The sequence below is a fragment of the Hyperolius riggenbachi genome, chromosome 7, assembly GCF_040937935.1.
Source record: "Hyperolius riggenbachi isolate aHypRig1 chromosome 7, aHypRig1.pri, whole genome shotgun sequence".
Classification (NCBI taxonomy): Eukaryota; Metazoa; Chordata; class Amphibia; order Anura; family Hyperoliidae; genus Hyperolius; species Hyperolius riggenbachi.
Window position 1 is genome coordinate 127,970,724 of NC_090652.1, and position 21,023 is coordinate 127,991,746.

A 21,023-nucleotide genomic window follows, 5' to 3' on the forward strand; every position below is an offset into this window, starting at 1 on the left:
AAGTTAAGTTTTACATATAAGGCTTTTATATAAATGTTAGACATGTTACGCATGATGCTTAGATGCGTAAAGCATTAATATGCATAACCAATTACCATTCGTTGCGAACATGTGGTAATTCATTATGCATATAAGCAATGCATGAATGGTAACTTAAAGTTTACCGGAGACAGGGGATAGAAAAAAAATGATCTAAGTAGAAAAAGACCAGGACTTGACCTGGATTTAAAGGCTATAAAAGCACAATTCTTTACTGTATCACAGCATAGGTACACACAACGTTTCAACACAAGCTCTGACTCAGAGTAACAGCAGAATGGAGGCGGGTCTTAAAGGAGAACTGGCAATTAAAGTCACAAACATCTCAGATTAAAGTCCTCATATAAACAATTTAGTGTGAGGGTATTCAACTTATCCATCCATCGGCTTTCTCTTCTAAGAAGAGTGGTTTCACCTTCAATGCCTTCCTTCATTATTACTTTCTCCAGGACACACCATTTCAGATCATTGACCACATGTTGGCATTCAAAATAATGTTGTCCTATACCTACCATCAGTGATTGGATTAAGCTGTTTTTTTTATTATAGATCCTTATGTCACGTCTATGTTTGTTCAAGGTACCCATTAATGGTACAATGTTTTCACCAAATGCGATCTTTTGATGGGATGATAGAATTGTATAGAAAATTTGCCATTTATAAAGGCAATCGATAATGAACGATTCTTTGGTCAATACCTAAAAAGGATAAAATCGTTCTGATAGTTGGATTTTATGATTGAATTTTAAGAAAGAATTGTTCCGTAAATGTGATCAATTACCTTTGATCGATTATTTCCGATTGTAAAAATCTCATTGAAAGATCACATTTGGTGAAAAAAATTGTACCGTTAATGGGCACCTGTAGTCTTGTTTGAACATTCCTTGAGGTCTGACCCACTTAACCCTACCCACAGGGACATTTAAGAAAATAAATTGCATTAATGGTCAAACATGAAAAATTTCATCATATTTTGACTTTTGTACCCTTCATTGGGTGGATCACATGGTCGTTTTCCTGCATATATTGTCAGAATTGCTCGAGCATCCTGAGGGGGGACCACGTGATCCACCCAATGAAGGGTACAAAAATCTAAGTATTTGGAATTTTTTCATGTTTGACCACCCTCCCATTTATTTTTGTAAATGTCCCTGCAGGTAGGGTTACGTGGGTCAGACCTCAAGGGATGTTCAAACAAGACTTAATCAACATAGAAGTGACGTAAGGATCTATAAGAAAAACCAGCTTAATCCTCTCACTGATGGTAGTAAAAATAAATGTATTTCTCCCATCGGACAACATTTTTTTCGAATGTCCACATGTGGTCAATGATCTGAAATGGTGTAAAATGGTGTGTCCTGGGGAAAGCAATAATGAAGGAAGGTGTTGACGGCGAAATCACTCTTCTTAGGAGAGAAAGCCGATGGATTGATAAGTTGAATACCCTCACACCATATGATTTAAATGAGGACTTTAATCTGAGATGTTTCTTGAAACTGCTACTTCTCCTTTAAGACTGTGCCCCTCCCCACCCTTCTGCTGTTGCATTATGGGAACAGAAGGTGTGTTTTTTATGCTAATTATTTGTGATGAAATGATGACACTTGTTGGGTGAGCCAGCATTTGGCAAAAGCCTACGTGCCGAAACGTTGTGTGTACCTATGATGTGATACAATAAAGAATTGAGCTTTTATAGCCTTTAAATCTAGTTTGAGATCCGGTCATTTTCTATTTTGAATACATTTGTCTGAACCTTCTCTGGGCCCAGGTGCTCCCTGGTGGTTTATCCATTGTGAGCAGTTGAGATATTGAACAATCTATCTCGATCGATAGCAAAAACTGGGTACATACTTGGAGCTTCCTCCAGCTCCCTTTAGGCTGATTGCTCCCTCACTGTCCTCCAGCACCGACTGGATCCTCACTATTCGGCCCAGTAATTCCTTCAATTGGAATATGCGCAGTCAGGCTGTGCACTCCCCCCCCCCCCCCCCCATCGCACTCATGTCACAGGGAGCATTCTAGGCAGAACACTCCCAGCAACAGGAGCGCAATGGGGGCCAGGCCACGCTTACGTAGTACGCCCTGATTAGAAAAATTACTGTGCTGAATAGCGGAGGACCCAGGTAGTGCTGGAGGATAGTGAGGGAGTGATTAGCCTGAAGGGGGCTGGAGGGAAGCCCCGGATATGTATCATTTTTTTCTCTATTCCCCCCCCCCCGTCTCGGAGTTCCTTTAACTCATGTCTCAGTTAAGTGTGTTTGCCAGTGTTATGCACGATTTACATATGCATGCAATCTGTCAGCAATTACCGTATATTGCTTTCCTGTACATGGCTGTGGTGTATTGCTTTGGGGCTTTCACACCCCCATGGCTTTCCAGCTATGCATGCAAGCTGAGTCACAGTATAAAATAATTTAATATTTTGGCTTGATTTATACTACTCTCTAGATTAAAATTCAAAGGTATTTACTGTGATAAATTAATAATCGTAAATCTTATACAGTGTTGAACCGAAAATGAAAATGTTAGAGAAATGTTTTGAAAAATATGCTGATGCTTCAGTAAGAAGAGGCTAATTAAAATAAAATTATGATCAAGTACTGCCGTTAATGATAACAAATTTGCAGAACATGACAGAGGACAATGGAATCACTTTATAATAGCACAATTATTGCTTAGTCATCTTAACATTTGAATATTAAAATAACACTGTGCAGCGCTTTGTAAAGAAAGTTATTCTGTGTCACATGTGGTCATAATGCCGCCTTACCTGCTATGTTATGCCCATCATTACAGTCATTGCCTGGATCACATCAGGGATATATAAGACATTGTAGGGAGGACTTGCAAACAGTAAATATTATTGTTAGTGTTTATATAGCATAGCATGGTGGCATAGTGGTTAGTGCACTCACCTTGCAGCACTGGGTCCCGGTTCGAATCCAAGCCAGGTCAACATCTGCAAGGAGTTTGTATGTTCTCACCATGTCTGTGTGGGTTTTCTCCAGGCGCCCCGGCTTCCTCCTACATCCCAAAAACATACAAATAAGTAAATTTGGTTCCCCGCCCAAAATTGGCCCTAGAGTACGATACATACACTACACAATATAGACATATGACTGTGGTAGGGATTAGATTGTGAGCCCCTCTGAGGGATGGTTAGTAACAAGAGAATATACTCTGTACAGCGCTGTGGAAGATGTCAGTGCTATATAAATAATAATAATAATAGTATAGCCTTCACATGTTTTACAGCGCTTTACATAGTGTAAATACAGTGATGTCACCCAAAGGTGGCCATTAATGGTTAACATTTAGAGAACAATAGTATCTTCCATAAGGCCATTCACATTGAAAGAAAATAACTTATTTCATTGAGCCATGCATTAAAGGGGAACTGAAGAGGAAGGTATATGGAGGCTGTCATGTTTATTTCCTTTTAGACAATACCAGTTGCCTGGCAGCCCTGCTGATCCTCTGCCTCTAATACTATTAGTTATAGCCCCTGAACAAGCATGCAGCAGATCAGGTGTTTCAGTGGTTCAGACTTATAAGTCTGATCTGACAAGACTAGCTGCATGCTTGTTTCTGGTTTTAATCAGATACTACTGCAGAGAAATAGACCAGCAGGGCTGCCAGGCAACTGGTATTGATTAAAAGGAAATAAACAGGACAGCCTCCATATACCTCTCTCTTCAGTTCCCCTTTAAAGAGTCCTAACTGTTCCCAATATGGTAACCAATTGCAAGTGTATCTATGAAAATACCCCCATGCAGATCATCCAGTTCTTTAAGGATATGATTAATAATATGACCTTTCCAGATAGATTGGGCCCACCAGCTTTTCTGGTTTCATACATTACAATCTGAATAATATAACCTGATTAGAAATAAAATCGTTCGCTAAAAAATGGTACCATTAATGGGCACCTAACTGTCTTTCAGAGGCGCTCACAATCTAATTCCTGCCACAGTCAGTGAGAATGTTATGTTCCTATTGTAGTCTAATGGCTGATTCAGAAAAACACATCCATATTGACGTTAATGAAAAGTGTGGCAAAACAGCACAGTTTTGAAAATCCCGATAAAATTGTGCAACTGATTTTGCTGCAATTGTTCAAAATGCAAACATAGCCAATGTGGATCAGTCCTAAGTGTGATTCGGGGGGAACCAATTAACCTATCTGTTTGTGGAAGGAAACGAGTACCTGGAAAAAACTAACACAGACACTCTCTCACACTCTCTCTCTCATTCTCTCATTTTTATGTTAACCCATTTGGATGGCATGAAGCCTTTTTTTCATTATGCCATTCAATGATCATTGTGATTGGCTCACCGTGATCACCTGGTAAGGAGCCAATGAAACTGGCTCCTTATCCATAGGAAGAAGCTATCATATCACCGCTGAGTCTGCAGCCACAGGGATCAGATCTGGACCATGGGAAGCGAGGTAGAGAGCCGCAAGTGCGCCATAGATTCTCACTGCGAGTTAGTTAGGGAAACCTGAAGTGAGAGAGATGTGGAGGCTGCAATATGCAGGTATTTATACCTGTTGCCTGAAAGTCTTGGCAGTCTTGATGATCATTCTGGCATCAGTAGTGTCTGACTCACACACCTGAAACAAGCATGCAGCTAATCTTGTTATGTTTTTTGTCAGAAACACTTGATCTGCACGCTTGTTCATGGTCGATGGCTAAAACTATTAGAGGCAGAGGATCAGCAGTATTGTCAGAAAATGGTATTGTTCAAAAGGAAATACATATGTCAGCCTCCATATACTGCTCGCTTCAGGTTCCCATTATAACTGAATGTTTATCCATTACTTTGTACCCCCTTAAAAGCCCCTCTATCTTCCTGACCACATAATGAAATAACAATAAAGAACAGTTCAACTATGAGGTAACATTCCTGACACTGCAGAATGGTTTATAAGACATTTCTGTTAGTGTGTGTGAAGTGTGGGGATTAGCTTAACCTCTTGACGACCAGCTAACGCCGATTGGAGTAAACTGGTTGCCTGTGGGTTTCCAGCGGCCGTTCCATGTCAGTTCACGTCTCCGTGAACTGCCTGCGAGCCTCCGATCGCGGCTCGCAGGCGAAATGTAAACACGCGGGGAAGAAATCCCCGGTGTTTACAGTGCACGGCGCTGCAGCAGCGCCGTAAAGGAGATCAGCGATCCCCGGCCTCCGATAGGGCGGGGATCGCCGCCGTCTGATAGGCTGAAGCCTATCCGAGGCGGTACAGGACGTATCGCCATCCTGTACCGCCTACAGAGCCAGAGAGAGGGAGGGAAGGAGAGGGAGGGGGGAATAGCGCTGCGGAGGGGGGCTTTGAGGAGCCCCCCCCGCAAGGCACAGCAGAGCGGCGGCGATCAGACCCCCTTAGCAGGACATCCCCCTAGTGGGGAAAAAATGGGGGAAGTCTGATCGCCCTGCCTGCAATACGATCTGTGCTAGGGGGTTGAAGAGCCCACCCAGCACAGATCAATAGGAAACCACTTGGTCGGCAAGTGGTTAAACTGCAGGTTTTTTAAAGAAAAATTACCCTTTGAATTGCATCTCTTGGCCACAGCAGTGAGATTTATTATACCTGCCACCTCTGTCCCTGCTTCCACGGGTGGGGTTTGTAGTCCTTCCTCAGCTTGTAGTTGCCATTATTTCCACCCACTGTGTTACAGTTGTGCTCACATGTTTACATACTCTGGCACAATTCATGATTCCTTAAAGAGGAACTTCATCCTAAACAAACATACTGTCATTAAGTTACATTAGTTATGTTAATTAAAATAGATAGGTAATGTAATCTCTTACCCACCCTGTTTTAGAAGAACAGGCAAATGTTTGATTTCATGATGGCAGCCATCTTTTTGGTTGAAAGGAGGTGACAGGGAGTATGAGACACAGTTCCAACTGTCCTGTGTCCTGAGCACCTCTCCCAGTTGCTAGGCAATGTGAACAACAACATAGGAAATCCCATCATGCTCTGCACAGCATCAGGGAAAATAGCCCGGGCTTTTTTTCTTTGATGGGTGGAGCTTAGCTAAAAATGCAGCTAAAAATGATGCTTTGGTAAGAAAAACAAAGTTCTGATGCTGTGAAACTGTTAAGGAAACACCAAGCATTTTCAGTTCTGCTGAGTAGATTTTTAGTCCGGAGGTTCACTTTAACCATTTTTCATAGAATAAGAATGATATCACGTATAACTTTTCTTTCATTCATGGTTAGTGGTTGGCTGAAGCCATTTATTGTCAAACAACTGTGTTTACTCTTTTTTTAAATCATGATCACTACACGACTACCCAAATGACACTGGAGAATGGAGTATCTAAAAAAAGTCATTTTTAGGAGTAATAGCAGAAATACAATTGTTTATCTTATCAGTTTATTTTCACCTTGGGTTCACTTTAATACAGTGTATTGCCCCATTTAACATCATTGACAGCTTGAAGCCTTTTTTGTGGTTGTGGATGAGGCCCTTTTTCTTCTCAAATGGTAAAGCTGCTTATCCTTCCTGGCAAAAAGCCTCCAGTTCCTGTAAATTCGTGGTCTGTCTTGTATGTACTGCATGTTTGAAGTCTCCCCAGAGTGGCTCAATGATATTGGGGATATTTCGATATTATTGGGAATGAGTCCAGAAAAAGGAGAGGGCTCTCAAAATAAAACAAATACAAAGTGATCCACTCTAGAGCCCACCACCATGCTCCAAGTAGTATCAGGTTTCTGTATAGGAGGATCTACTGTATATTTGTGATGAAACCACAAGACAATATTTTGATTCCAAAGTTCAATATCACATTTTATTGTATCCCAAAAATTTTTTGAAAAAGGTAAAAAAAATCTTTGTGTTTGTCAGTAAAAATTCTTCATAATATAAATGTAGAAGGTCATTCTATTTAGACAGACAGACAGTATGTGCTTTGTTTGATGACACCTTACATTTCAGTCAATGACACTAGTCCGTTTCGGGTTGTTAACCCTTCATTGGGCCTTTACAAAGCAAAAGAGTGTATCTTTACTAGAGAACATATCTAATCTAGAAGACTATAAATACATAGATAGGGGGATCTGTTCTGACCATACACAACCCGGCACCTGGCTGATGGCTGGCAAGGAAAGGATCAGCTGCAAAAACAGTGTGCACATTTTTTTGGATACAATAAAGTGTGATATTGAACTTTGGAATCAAAATACTGTCTTGTGGTTTCATCACATATATAGATCCTCCTATACAGAAACTCAATGATAATGGGGGCCAGCACTGAGAAGGCCACTCCAGAACCTTCAAATTTTTTTGCTGTAGCCAATGACAACTAAACTTGGCCTTGTGTTTTGGATCATTGCCATGTTGGAATGTTCAATTACATCCCAAATTCAGCTTCCTGGCTGATGAGCGCAAATCCTTCAGTATTTTTTGATAACTTCTTGCATTCATATTCCCATCAATTCTGACCAAATTTCCTGTGCCTTTGTAGCTCAGCCAAAACTTTAAAAATCCACTACCATGTTTCACAGTAGGAATGGTGTACCTTTCATGATAGGCCTTGTTGACTCTTCTCCAATTGTAGCAGTTATGGTTGTGACCAAAAAGTTCAATTTTAGACTCATCTCTGCAAATGACTTTGTGCCAGAAGTTTTGAATTTTGTTTTTGCGTTGTTTGACATATTGTAAGCGGAATACTTTGTGGCTGTAACGATCGGTGTTAGCACACAGAGAGAATCTGATTATTGGTGATCTGCAGTATCACCAAGAATCACCGATAATCCAAGTATAACTAACCTCTGGACACCTATATAGTTTGAGTGTTTGGTGCAACAGTAATGACTTTGAGTAAGACTACCCGAGGAGCAGGTGGTCTTTGGCAGTATGGGCGATACTGCCTTCTGAGAAGTGCAAAAACCTTCCAGCAGCCTGAGACCTCCAAAGGGGTGGAGTCCCAGGCTGAAAGTAGGAAGGACCTGTGAGTGAGTGACACATGAAAGGTGGATGTCACTAGCAGGTCTGGAGACTATCTCTTAAAGGAGAGAGATAGCTCTCAAGGTCGGGCAAGCCAGGTCGGCAACACACGGACAGACAAGGTACAGAGACAGAAGGCTGATTCGGTATCCAAAGGCAGGCAGGGTTGGCAACAGATAATCAGATATGCGTAGATACCGAATCAGAAAGCAGAGGGATAGTCAGAAAAGCAGTAGGTCATAACATATATCAAACAATGCCTAGTCTTGGGTGTGAGGTCCGTGGTCTCGACACCCTGGAACTAGTCTGAAGTATAACACAATGATAAACAGAAGTGATCTGGGTCAGTGTGAATTCCCAGGTCCTCCTGGTTCTAGCACACTGTAGGATCTGACTAAGGTCTGAGGGCTTCCACGTAAGTGTTCGCAACGGCAGACAACCTGAGACTGACCAGCAGTGACTATATATAGAGCAGCGCTCTCCGGCTCCACCCATCAGTGATTGACCAATAGTCACTTGCTCCGAGGTCAGCTGACCAACCTCTCAGCGCGCGCGTATTTCTCAATCTGTGTGAACTAACAGACCCAGCCACACCAGACGCACGCTGCTGCGTGCAAACCGCCGCGCTGGACGCGGAATCAGCTGCCTTGCTGTCAGTACATGCGACGGCTTCTCCGCGTTCCATTACAGTACCCCCCCCCCCCGAGGAGTGGACTCCGGACACTTCCCACCAGGCTTTCCAGGGTGCAAGTTATGGAATACCTTCTTCAATTCTTTTGCGTGCATACGACAGTCTGGCACCCAAGTTCTCTCCTCTATGCCATATCCTTTCCAGTGAACCAAATACTGCACGGAGTTCTGCACAAGCCGTGAGTCCAGAATCTTTTCAATCTCATACTCAGGTTGGTCATCAATCAACACAGTGGGGGGGAGCGGAATCCACGTGTACCGCCGGCTTGAGTAAGGACACATGGAATGATCTCACACCTCGCATGCTGGTAGGAAGATCAATGGCATAGGTGACATTGATTTTTCTGGTCACTGGAAAAGGACCCACAAATCTAGGGCCTATTTTGGGTGACAGTTGCTTTAGAGCCAAATGTCGTGTGGACACCCAGACCAAATCCCCTGGAAAAAATTCCCATTCTATGGAACGTCTCCTGTCAGCCTGTTTCTTCTGGTTCTGAAAGGCCCTCCCCATATTTCCTTTAACCATTCCCCAAATCTGTTTTAAGGACTTCTGCCAATTCTCCAGGGCTGGAAACGGAGTAAAAGCCACTGGCAATGGGGCAAACTTAGGTGACCTTCCCGTCACCACCTGAAATGGGGAAAATCCTGAAGAGGAACTTTTCAGATTGTTGTGTGCAAATTCTGCAAACGGCAAAAATTTTACCCAGTCGGTTTGTGCACCTGCAACATAACATCTCAGAAACTGTTCCAGGGACTGATTGACTCTTTCGGTCTGGCCATTGGTCTGTGGGTGGTAGCCTGATGAAAACGAAAGATCCATGTCTAACTGATGGCAGAATGCCCACCAAAACTTAGATACAAATTGGACTCCCCGATCTGACACTATATTTTCCGGAATGCCATGCAGCCGGAAAATGTGCTGGATGAAGAGATCAGCCAATTCCCGGGCCGAGGGGAGTCCTTTCAGGGGGACAAAATGAGCCATCTTACTGAATCGATCGACTACCACCCAAATGACCGTCATGCCCTCAGACCTGGGGAGTTCGCCCACAAAAATCCATGGACAAATGGGTCCAAGGTTCACTTGGAACTGGTAAAGGCTGCAATGTTCCAACAGGTGCCTGACGGGAGGGTTTGCTCCTAGCACACACTGCACACTCTCTTACATACTCCTTACAGTCTGTTGCCAATGACGGCAACCAAGCACATCTAGCAATTAGATCCTAAGTTCTGGTGGCCCCCGGATGCCCAGCATTCTTGTGGGAATGAAACAGCTGCAATTGTTGTAGGCGAAAAGGCAATGGTACAAAGATGACCCCCTGAGGCTTCCCCTCTGGAACATCCTGTTGAAATGGACTCAGAGTGACAGTCCAATGTTTCCAGGTCTCAGTGGCTGCCAGGACCACCTTCTGAGGTATAATGGTCTCAGGGTCTGAGGGCTGTGCTGTCTAGGGCTCAAAACACCTGGATAAGGCATCAGCCTTGATGTTCTTACTACCAGGGGTATATGTGATTACAAATCTGAATCTTGAGAAAAATAACGACCACCGGGCCTGTCGGGGGCTAAGTCTCTTAGCGCCCTCAATGTACTCCAAATTTTTGTGGTCAGTGTAAACAGTAATGGTGTGTTCTGCCCCTTCTAGCCAATGTCGCCATTCCTCAAAGGCCAACTTGATGGCTAGAAGTTCCCGATTGCCTATATCGTAGTTTTTTCTCTGCGGGTTAAAACCTACGGGAAAAATAGGCACAAGGATGCAGTTTTCCCTGTAAACCAGAACGCTGAGACAGCACAGCCCCTACCCTTACCTCTGAGGCATCTACCTCCACGATAAAGGGAAAGGTGACGTCTACATGTCTCAATATGGGTGCAGAACAGAACAATTTCTTCAGAGTGGAGAAAGCAGCATGGGCCTCTGGGGACCAGTGGTGAGTATCTGCCCCTTTCTTGGTGAGACTGGTGAGAGGCGAGATCACCGTAGAGTACCCTTTTATGAACCTCCTGTAGTAGTTGGTGAACCCCAGGAATCTCTGGAGAGCCTTCAGTCCCACAGGCTGAGGCCATTCCAAGACAGCTGAAACCTTTCCAGGCTCCATAGAGAGTCCAGAGGTCGAGATTATGTACCCCAGAAAGGCGACAGAGGTCACTTCGAAAATGCATTTTTCCAATTTAGCATACAGCATATTCTGTCTCAACTTCCGTAACACAAACCCAACATGTTTCCTGTGTTCTGAGAGGTTGGATGAGAAAATCAGTATATCGTCTAAGTACACCAAGACGAATTTGCCCAACACTTCTCTGAACACCTCATTAATCAGGTCTTGGAAGACGGCCGGGGCGTTACACAACCCGAAGGGCATCACTAGGTACTCGTAATGCCCGTCGGGTGTGTTAAAGGCTGTCTTCCATTCATCACCGTCCCTGATACGCACAAGGTTGTATGCACCCCTCAAATCCAGCTTCGAGAAAATCTTAGCATTGGTGACCTGGGTAAATAAATCGTCAATTAAAGGCAAAGGGTAACGATTTTTTACCGTAATCTTACTTAAGCCCCGATAATCAATGTATGGACGGAGGCCTCCATCCTTCTTTTTCACAAAAAAGAATCCTGCCCCTGCTGGTGACCGAGAGGGATGAATAAAGCCTTTAGCTAAGTTTTCTCGGGTGTATTCTTGCATAGCTAATTTCTCTGGCCCAGATAAATTATAGAAATGACCTCTAGGGGGCATACAACCAGACCTGAGATCAATGGGACAATCAAAAGGACGGTGAGGAGGAAGTTTATCTGCTGACTTGGGACTAAACACGTCCGCAAATTCTGAATACTGGCTTGGCAAACCTTCCACCTGAATCTTGGTGTTAACCAAGGTTACCTTCGCTAAACAATGATGATGACAATGGGTAGACCAGCTCGTTAGCTGACCTGAAGCCCAATTAATCTGAGGAGAGTGAAGTTGTAACCATGGCATACCAAGAATGATCGTGGAAGTCGTCATCCGCAAGACCAGAAAATATAGATTCTCTTTATGTAACACCCCCACCGTAACCCTTAACTCTGGGGTCTGAGACAGAGGGTATTTACTCTGCAGAGGAGAATCGTCCACTGCAGTGACCAGAATCCGTTGATTCAAAGGGGAAATAGAAATCCCCAATTTCTTAGCAAATTCGTAATCCATAAAATTGGCTGCTGAGCCAGAGTCGATGAAGGCCTCAGTGGCCTCTGTTTGATCTTCCCAAGATATAGTACAAGGGAGGAGCAAACGTTTATCGGCTAAAGGTAAAGACTGAGCGCCTAGGGTATTACCTCCGACTACACCTAGGCGGCAGCGTTTCCCGACTTCTTGGGACAATTCTTAACTCTGTGACCCTCCTCTGCATAGTATAGACACAGCTGTTCTGTTTTTCTGCGATTCTGCTCCACCCGGGACAATTTTGACCGACCAATCTGCATTGGTTCTGGTGGAGGTGAAACGGGTGGAGGAGAGGCGTAGGAAACATATCTCACATTGTTCCTACTCCGAGTTTGTTTTTGGTAACGTAGGCGACGATCAACCCTGACTGCCAATGAAATGGCCTCACCAACAGACTTCGGCTCAGGATGACCCAGCATTACATCAGATACCGCATCTGACAACCCTGACAAGAAACAGTCCAGAAGTACAAATGATCCTCATCTAGCCGAAACTGCCCATTTTCTGAACTCAGCTGCGTAAACTTCAACCGGATCTCTGCCCTGCCGCAAAGTCTTGAGGTTCCGCTCAGCAGTAGAGGCAATGTCCGGATCATCATAAATTATAGCCATAGCTTTAAAAAATTCCTCCACCGAGGCTAGAGCCTCATTCCCTGTCTGGAGACTATATGCCCAAGTCTGGGAATCCCCTGACAAAAGAGTCTTAATGAACGTAATTCTCTGTGCCACGGTTCCCGATGAATTAGGTCTCAACTCAAAGTACGATAGCACTCGATTTCTAAAGTTCTGAAAGTCAGATCTGGTCACAGGCATACGTAAGTCTGTACCTGGAGGAGATCGCACTATATTCACAGCCGTCTCTAGGACTTGTGCAGACCCAGACAAAACGTTGATCTGGGTCTGATGACTGTCCAGCACTTGGATGAAATTTTCCACCGAGGTGGTGAGTGCATCCAGACGGCTGTTAAGTGCGTCCATTTGGTTTTGGTCTGCCGTTCTGTAACGATCGGTGTCAGCACACAGAGAGAATCTGATTATTGGTGATCTGCAGTATCACCAAGAATACAGATATATACCCGATTATTGATGATCTGCAGAATCACCGATAATCCAAGTATAACTAACCTCTGGACACTTATATAATGTGAGTGTTTGGTGCAACAGTAATGACTTTGAGTAAGACCACCCGAGGAGCAGGTGGTCTTTGGCAGTATGGGCGATACTGCCTTCTGAGAAGTGCAAAAACCTTCCAGCAGCCTGAGACCTCCAAAGGGGTGGAGTCCCAGGCTGAAAGTAGGAAGGACCTGTGAGTGAGTGACACCTGAAAGGTGGATGTCACTAGCAGGTCTGGAGACTATCTCTTAAAGGAGAGAGATAGCTCTCAAGGTCAGGCAAGCCAGGTCGGCAACACACGGACAGACAAGGTACAGAGACAGAAGGCTGATTCGGTATCCAAAGGCAGGCAGGGTTGGCAACAGATAATCAGATATGCGTAGGTACCGAATCAGAAAGCAGAGGGATAGTCAGAAATGCAGTAGGTCATAACATATATCAAACAATGCCTAGTCTTGGGTGTGAGGTCCGTGGTCTCGACACCCTGGAACTAGTCTGGAGTATAATATGATAGTACACAGTATCCCTAGTCTTGGGTGTGAGGTCCGTGGTCTCGACACCCTGGAACTAGTCTGAAGTATAACAGAATGATAACACAAAGTCCCTAATCTTGGGTGTGAGGTCCGTGGTCTCGACACCCTCGAAACTAGTCTGAAGTATAACACAATGATAACACAAAGTCCCTAATCTTGGTTGTGAGGTCTGTGGTCTCGACACCCTGGAACTAGTCTGAAGTATAACACAATGATAAACAGAAGTAATCTGATTCAGTGTGAATTCCCAGGTCCTCCTGGTTCTAACACACTGTAGGATCTGACTAAGGTCTGAGTGCTTCCACGTAAGTGTTCGCAACGGCAGACAACCTGAGACTGACCAGCAGTGACTATATATAGAGCAGCGCTTTCCGGCGCCACCCATCAGTGATTGACCAATAGTCACTTGCTCCGAGGTCAGCTGACCAACCTGGTCAGCTGATCCCTCCTCGGCTGTCATAAAGCTTCTGCCTCTCAGCGCGCGCGTATTTCTCAATCTGTGTGAACTAACAGACCCAGACGCACGCTGTTGCGTGCAAACCGCCGCGCTGGATGCGGAATCAGCCGCCTTGCTGTCAGTACACACTGCGGCTTTTCCGCGTTCCATTACAGTGGCATTTGTGTAGTAATGGCTTTCTTCTAGCAACTCAACCATGCAGCCCATCTTTCTTTAAGTGCTCCTTATTGTGCATCTTGCAATTCATTTTCTCAGAAAGTCCTGTATTTCACCTGAAGTTATAAGTGGGATTTTCCTTGCATTCCGCACAATTTTTCTGGCAATTGTAGCTGAAATTTTAATTGGTCTACCTGACCTTGGTTTGGTTTCAACAGGACCCATAATTTTTATCTTCTTCATTTGAGTTTGAACACTGCTGATTGGCATTCTCAATTTATTGGATATTTTCTTACATCCCTTTCTTGTTTTATAGAGTTCAACTACCTTTTCCCCAGATCCTTTGACATGTCTTTTGCTTTCCCCATGACTTAGAATCCAAAAAACATCAGTGTAGCACTGGATGGTAGATGCAAGGGTTTGTCAGGAGTCCAAAAACTCATTGACCTTTTATAAACACCCATTTATTACAAGCAAACAGATCACAGGTGAAGATGGTACCTGTAATGGCCATTAAACCCCATGTATGTCAAGTTGTGTGCATGTTATCAGGCCAAATCAGGGACGGATCTAGACCAAGTTGCCCCAAGTTGCGCCTGGGGCAAGGTCAGGTTTTGGCGCCTAAACTGCCATTCCCCATCCAAATTTTGCCGCCTTTTTAAGAATTCAACAAACTGCGCCTGGGGCAAGAGACCTGCTTGCCCCCCCCTAGATCCGTCACTGGGCCAAATTACCAGGGTATGTAAACTTTTGAGCAGTGTCATTTGGGTACTTTGTGCAGTCATTATGATTTAAAAAGAGTAAACACAGCTGTCTGACAATAAATAGCTTCAGCCAACCACTCACCATGAGTGAAAGAAAAGTTTTTTTGTTATTGTTCATATTCTTTGAATAATGGTTAAGGAATAATACATACTGACAGGGTATGTACATTTTTGAGCACAACTGTATATACTTTACAATCTACCCTTTTTGCACTGTCCATACTACTACTGGGACTTGGTTATTTACAATAAGGTTTAGTATAAGAGTACTAGCATAATTACATGTTAAGAGGTTACCATATATTGCACATGTGCCATTCTGAAATGCATCTTTTAATGTTTCCATTGCAGAGCTTTATAATGTTAACACACTGTTCTCTTTACAGTCTTTTGATGAGAAAAACAATGCTTGCAATGTACCAAGTCCACTCAGTACCATGACTGGTGTATATAATGGTAAATGTAAGTATTTATTTTTATTTTAAATATGATTTGCGTACTCTTAGCCCCACATCTTGTTGTAATAGAACTACCGAAAGACATTCAGATATACTGTGCCAACCGCATAAAGAGTCCGGTATCAGCAACTGATACGCGTGTTGCGCTTTGACGTCATTACACTTGAGGAATAGAGCGCTCGTGTAGTTTGCATGCTCCTGGGAAAGTTCACTGGGGGGATGCCGCGGTATTTAAACTTACAGTGCCCCGGAGATCTAACATGCTGTGCACCTTACCTTTTATGGATCGTTGTGGATGCTTGCTGGAATAAACTTTTATCGGTGGAATCATTCCAGGGTTATCCTTAGTGGCTGGATGACAGCCTAAGCGCTAGATCCACCTGGTGTATGAGGTGGCAGCTATCCGGTGAGCCCCTGTCTGATTGATTGAGGACTCTGATGTTATGGTCACTGTGTGCTGCTGACCTTTTATCAGTTACAGTATTACGCTATGGGAGCTTTGTGCTTTCTTTTCAGGTATTGATCACTGTGGAGTGCATAGTGGTATCTTTATAGACTATACCGAAAGTAATGAATCCATTTTTGTCTTTCATCTTACATTTAGGAAATGTGATTTTTGCCTTCTGGATTTTCTTCTACCTGCCTTACATACATCCAATTCTTTACAAACTTATCTTAATTTTATCTCGGTTTTTTCCTTAAATAAGTGCTTCCTGTAACCTTTCTATTCCCATGCACGAGAAGAGCATGTCCAAGCTAATAAATTCATGATGATGCAAATTGTATGTTCATTTTATGCAAATTTATTCTGCATATATTAGCATTAAATCATCATGTAGTTTGTATTAACTCCAAATTCTTACCATCTCCTTGACCATCTCTAAACTACAGTAAACATTTCCCCTCTGTTCCAGCAGATTAGTCACTCTATTCTGATTTAGGCATACACTGTGCCATTTGTGGTAATATGTTTTCAGTATTGATTGTTTACCTGTTCCACCATTTTGAATCATTAGCTATTAGACAAAATTTCAGCGGAACTCCTGGCTTATATTGTTTTGGACCACTGGGGCTACATTCTTTTCACAATCTTTGATCAGACATTGATCAAGCATAGAACAGGCATGTCCAATCATTGATGATTGATATTTCAGTCAACATGTTATTGCATATGCCATAGTTTTCATAGGTTTTCATTAGCCTGTATGTGTTAATTGGATTACATTTAGTTTGTCATGAGAGCATTATCAGTGGGCAAGTGAGCTCTCCAGGCTGCCAAGGGATAGCTATTTTATCTCTGACTGCTGAAGATATAGATGATTTATGACAAATAACTTTTCTGTGTGCAAAGTAAACTGAGCAAAAGCTGTATATTCAGGAAAATAAGTGTGCTTACAGATCTAGCCAAATACTGCATTATTACAGAAGATGTCAGCTTCTGCACTAGCTGATGTGACCAGGAGTAGAAATGTTATTTTTTACTTTTACTTTTTTCTTTTACCAAATTACTTTTGGTCAGAGGCAGGTAGGAGGGAGAATGTCTAAAGAGTAGGAGACAGGTTTTTAATTGTATGTTATGGCAGACTGTTGCTCTGATGTGACATACCACTCTCCCAAATCCTTATTGCTTATATAGATCTCATAACTGTCATTGACCACACACACACACACACACACACACACACACACACACACACACACACACACACACACACACACACACACACACACACACACACACACACACACACACACACACACACACACACACACACACACACACACACACACACACACACACACACACACACACACACACACACACACACACACACACACACACACACACACACACACACACACACACACACACACACACACGCGCGTCACAGGAGCCAGGGTGGAAGTAGGCCTTTGCTTAATACAATAGTATCTAGGTCAGTCTGCAAGCAGTACACTGCCAGCCATTTTCTTGAAATGTACAGTTTTCTGTTAGCTTGCCTTGCACACAGCGGCTGTGTGTGAAAATTCATGCTTATCTTCTGCACTAAGACAGGAAACAAGGGCGAGCTACCTGGAGAGCTAAGTGTGGCTCAGGAGTGTCCACTGATCAAAGTCCCAGAATAAAATGAAAGAAAACCTATTAACCCTTTCAGACACTTCAGAAACTATGGCTGTAGTTCTGCTTTCATAAACCATTTAACCAACCAATTAACATTAATTTACCCAAGGTGTAGGTTTATGGTAAAAACGGGAGACTAGACTATCACTCATAGGTGATTTTTATATTTCCATTTGTTCTTGTATTACTTGAGAAAGAAGTTATGGAGTTTTGACCTTGAGGATGGTAAAACTACCCAAATATATATTACAATCAAATAACTGTGTGTTCTGCATTATTTTATTTCTTAACCTATTTTTTGCTTTTTAGGTCTTCAGCTAAATTTTACAGTGACATGGGGAGATCAGCATTACCTTGGCCTGACAGGACTTGAAGTTGTTGGGTTAAATGGGGAAGCACTGCCATTAAACATGAATATTATATCAGCATCACCTCCAGATCTGAGCGTGCTTCCTGATCATCAAGATGATTCAAGGACTTTAGACAAGTATGCACAACCTTACTCATTTTTTATTAGAAAAAATGCACAAAATGCTGATCATAAAGTGCATAGATGAAGTTTCAACAATATATTATCAATTGCGCTCCCCTTCTATACCCCTCCCCCTCACAGTTAGGCCTGCTGAAACTCCTCCATAATGCTACATGTACGTCCCTAAAGAGTCAACGTTTTTTCAGAGTGCGCTACCCATATAGTTCTCATGCCTTTCAATACTGAAAGTCTCTATAGTTCCTACTGTATTGGTCCTCAGTCACATCAGATAGGTACCAATCAACATTAACTTCATCCACCACTTCAGGCCACTGATTATCCAGGTACTCAGGAAGAAACGGTTGAAGAAATCCAGAAAGAAAGCACAAACTGAAAAATCATAGTGCAGTCTGCTGTATTCTTTCCACGGGGGGACACCACCCTATAAGGGCCCAGTGAAGTATAGCACTACTAGAGGATCACCTCTATCACCTTGTGCAGTGACCAACGCTCACCTTGCTGCAAGGCTGCCCCGCCTCACAGACAGCAACTGCGCTTGAAAAATAGGGACTGGATTCATTATCTCCTGCTCACCCTTTACAGCCGCTGCCCACACTCGCAGACAGCTGTCCTGGCTTAAGTGTGTATCCTGCTTCCACATAACTCCCAGCCTTCAGCTTATTCCTTATCTTTAAGCAGATTCAGGTATATATCTAGGGCTAAAACGCCTTCAATAGTATAAAACCAGTTGATTTATTCAATAAAATTTAAGAGATATACTCACAAACCTAAAGTAAAATGTGCATATCAAAGTTAAAAGGACCAGGGGACGTCTCCACCTATTGCTGCCGGTCACTTCTTTCTCTTGCTCCGCCCTACGCGTTACGTCTTACGACTCATCAGGGGCTATAGGTCAGGAAGCAACCCGGCAGGCTATATACACATACAGTCTCCTTCTAATTCCTATGATACCGCTCCATATAATATCCCGTTTCCAAATAAGAACTCTTAGATGAGGAAAAGCTTTCTGCGTTATCTTAAACTACAATTCCCAGTTCCCCTTGCCATCAGCTCTCGCAAAGTCCGGGCCGTTCTTCCCATTGGTCACGATAAAGGGAGGGGGGACACCAAGAGCCCAATAGTGTGATATTGTATAGATGATAATTAATAATGAGTAATATAACAATTTAATACTCACAAACCAGGGTTACCATTAGGCAACTACTGTGAAGGCAGGTGGGGAGATTAACCTGACCCCACTCAGGATTAAAAGTCGCTCTCTGTAGATGGGAAGAAGATGGGTACAACCCTCCACCAAGGGTGGACTTAGCAATATGTAGAAGCTTTCCAGAGGCGCCAATAGAATAAAAGTCACTTAAACGAGCTTAAAACCGATGGGACAGTGGTGGGCCTATCCCATCCATGCAGACAAAGCAAGCAAAGGAAAGACTGTGGCATCAACAGTCAAACAACAATTTTATTTATACTCCACAGTAAAAATAGGCAACGCGTTTCACGGGCTCAATCCCGCTTCATCAGGCCAATCAAAAAGGAGCATACAGCTTATCAGCATCAAAACCACACTGAGCGCCTCTGTCCACACTGAGCACTGGTCACGATATCTGCGCTACTTACGCTTGCGCATATCCTCCATCCAAGTTCAGACCCGCACCCGGCAAGACCCAATGTCAGTATCCTCGCGGTAACTTATTTACATTGGCGAGATCTCGCTGCCAGCCTCCTCGCGAGATCTTGCTGTTACTCTAACGCCGAGACCTCTTGGATGGAGGATATGCGCAAGTGTAAGTAGCTTTTCCTTATCTAAGCGTTCTTATTTGGAAATAGGATATTATATGGAGCGGTATCATAGGAATTAGAAGAAGACTGATTTAGGTATATGGGCGTTGTTTTTTTTTTTTTTTTTAATGATGAGTACAATGTTTTATAATATGCAAATGAGATGTATGTGTATATAGCCTGCTGTGTTGCTTCCTGACCTATAGCCCCTGATGAGTCGTAAGACGTAACGCGTAGGACGGAGCAAGGGATGGAAGTGACCGGCAGCAATAGGTGGAGACGTCCCCTGGTCCTTTTAACCACTTAAGGACCGCAGTCTTTTCACCCCTTAAGGACCAGAGCCTTTTTTCCATTCAGACCACTGCAGCTTAAATGGTTTATTGCTCAGTCATACAAGCTACCATCTAAATGAATTTTACCTCCTTTTCTTGTCACTAATACAGCTTTCTTTTGGTGCTATTTGATTGCTGCTGCGATTTTTACTTTTTATTCTATTCATCAAAAAAGACATGAATTTTGGCAAAAAAATGATTTTTTTAACTTTCTGTGCTGACATTTTTCAAATAAAGTAAAATTTCTGTATACATGCAGCGCGAAAAATGTGGACAAACATGTTTTTGATAAAAAAAAAAACCATTCAGTGTATATTTATTGGTTTGGGTAAAAGTTATAGCGTTTACAAACTATGGTGCAAAAATTGAATGTTCCCATTTTGAAGCATCTCTCTCATTTCTGAGCACCTGTCAGGTTTCATGAGGTGCTAGAATTCCAGGATAGTATAAATACCCCCCAAATGACCCCATTTTGGAAAGAAGACACCCCAAAGTATTCACTAAGAGGCATGGTGAGTTCATAGAAGATTTTATCTTTTGTCACAAGTTAGCGGAAAATGACACTTTGTGACAAAAAAAATAAATAAAAAAAGTTTCCATTTCTGCTAACTGGTGACAAAAAAAAATGAAATCTGCCACGGACTCACCATGCCCCTCTCTGAATACCTTGAAGTGTCTAGTTTCCAAAATGGGGTCATTTGTGGGGTGTGTTTACTGTCCTGGCATTTTGGGGGGTGCTAAATTGTAAGCACCCCTGTAAAGCCTAAAGGTGCTCATAGGACTTTGGGCCCCTTAGCGCACCTAGGCTGCAAAAGAAATGTCACACATGTGGTATCGCCTTACTCAGGAGAAATAGTATAATGTGTTTTGGGGTGTATTTTTACACATACCCATGATGGGTGGGAGAAATATCTCTGTAAATGAGATTTCTTTTGATTTTTTTACACA

The 21,023-nt window shown here is 43.0% G+C and overlaps 1 protein-coding gene across 3 annotated transcripts in view; it reads left to right on the top strand.

Annotated features, from left to right (window-relative positions):
- KATNIP (katanin interacting protein) overlaps window positions 1-21,023 on the top strand; it is a 186,640-nt gene that overhangs the window by 80,471 nt on the left and 85,146 nt on the right. For all 3 annotated transcript variants that reach the window (XM_068244638.1, XM_068244637.1, XM_068244639.1), the window contains 2 exons: window positions 15,281-15,356; window positions 17,784-17,961. In XM_068244638.1, coding sequence (XP_068100739.1) covers window positions 15,281-15,356; window positions 17,784-17,961 — 254 coding nt within the window. The remainder of the gene's footprint in view (window positions 1-15,280; window positions 15,357-17,783; window positions 17,962-21,023) is intronic.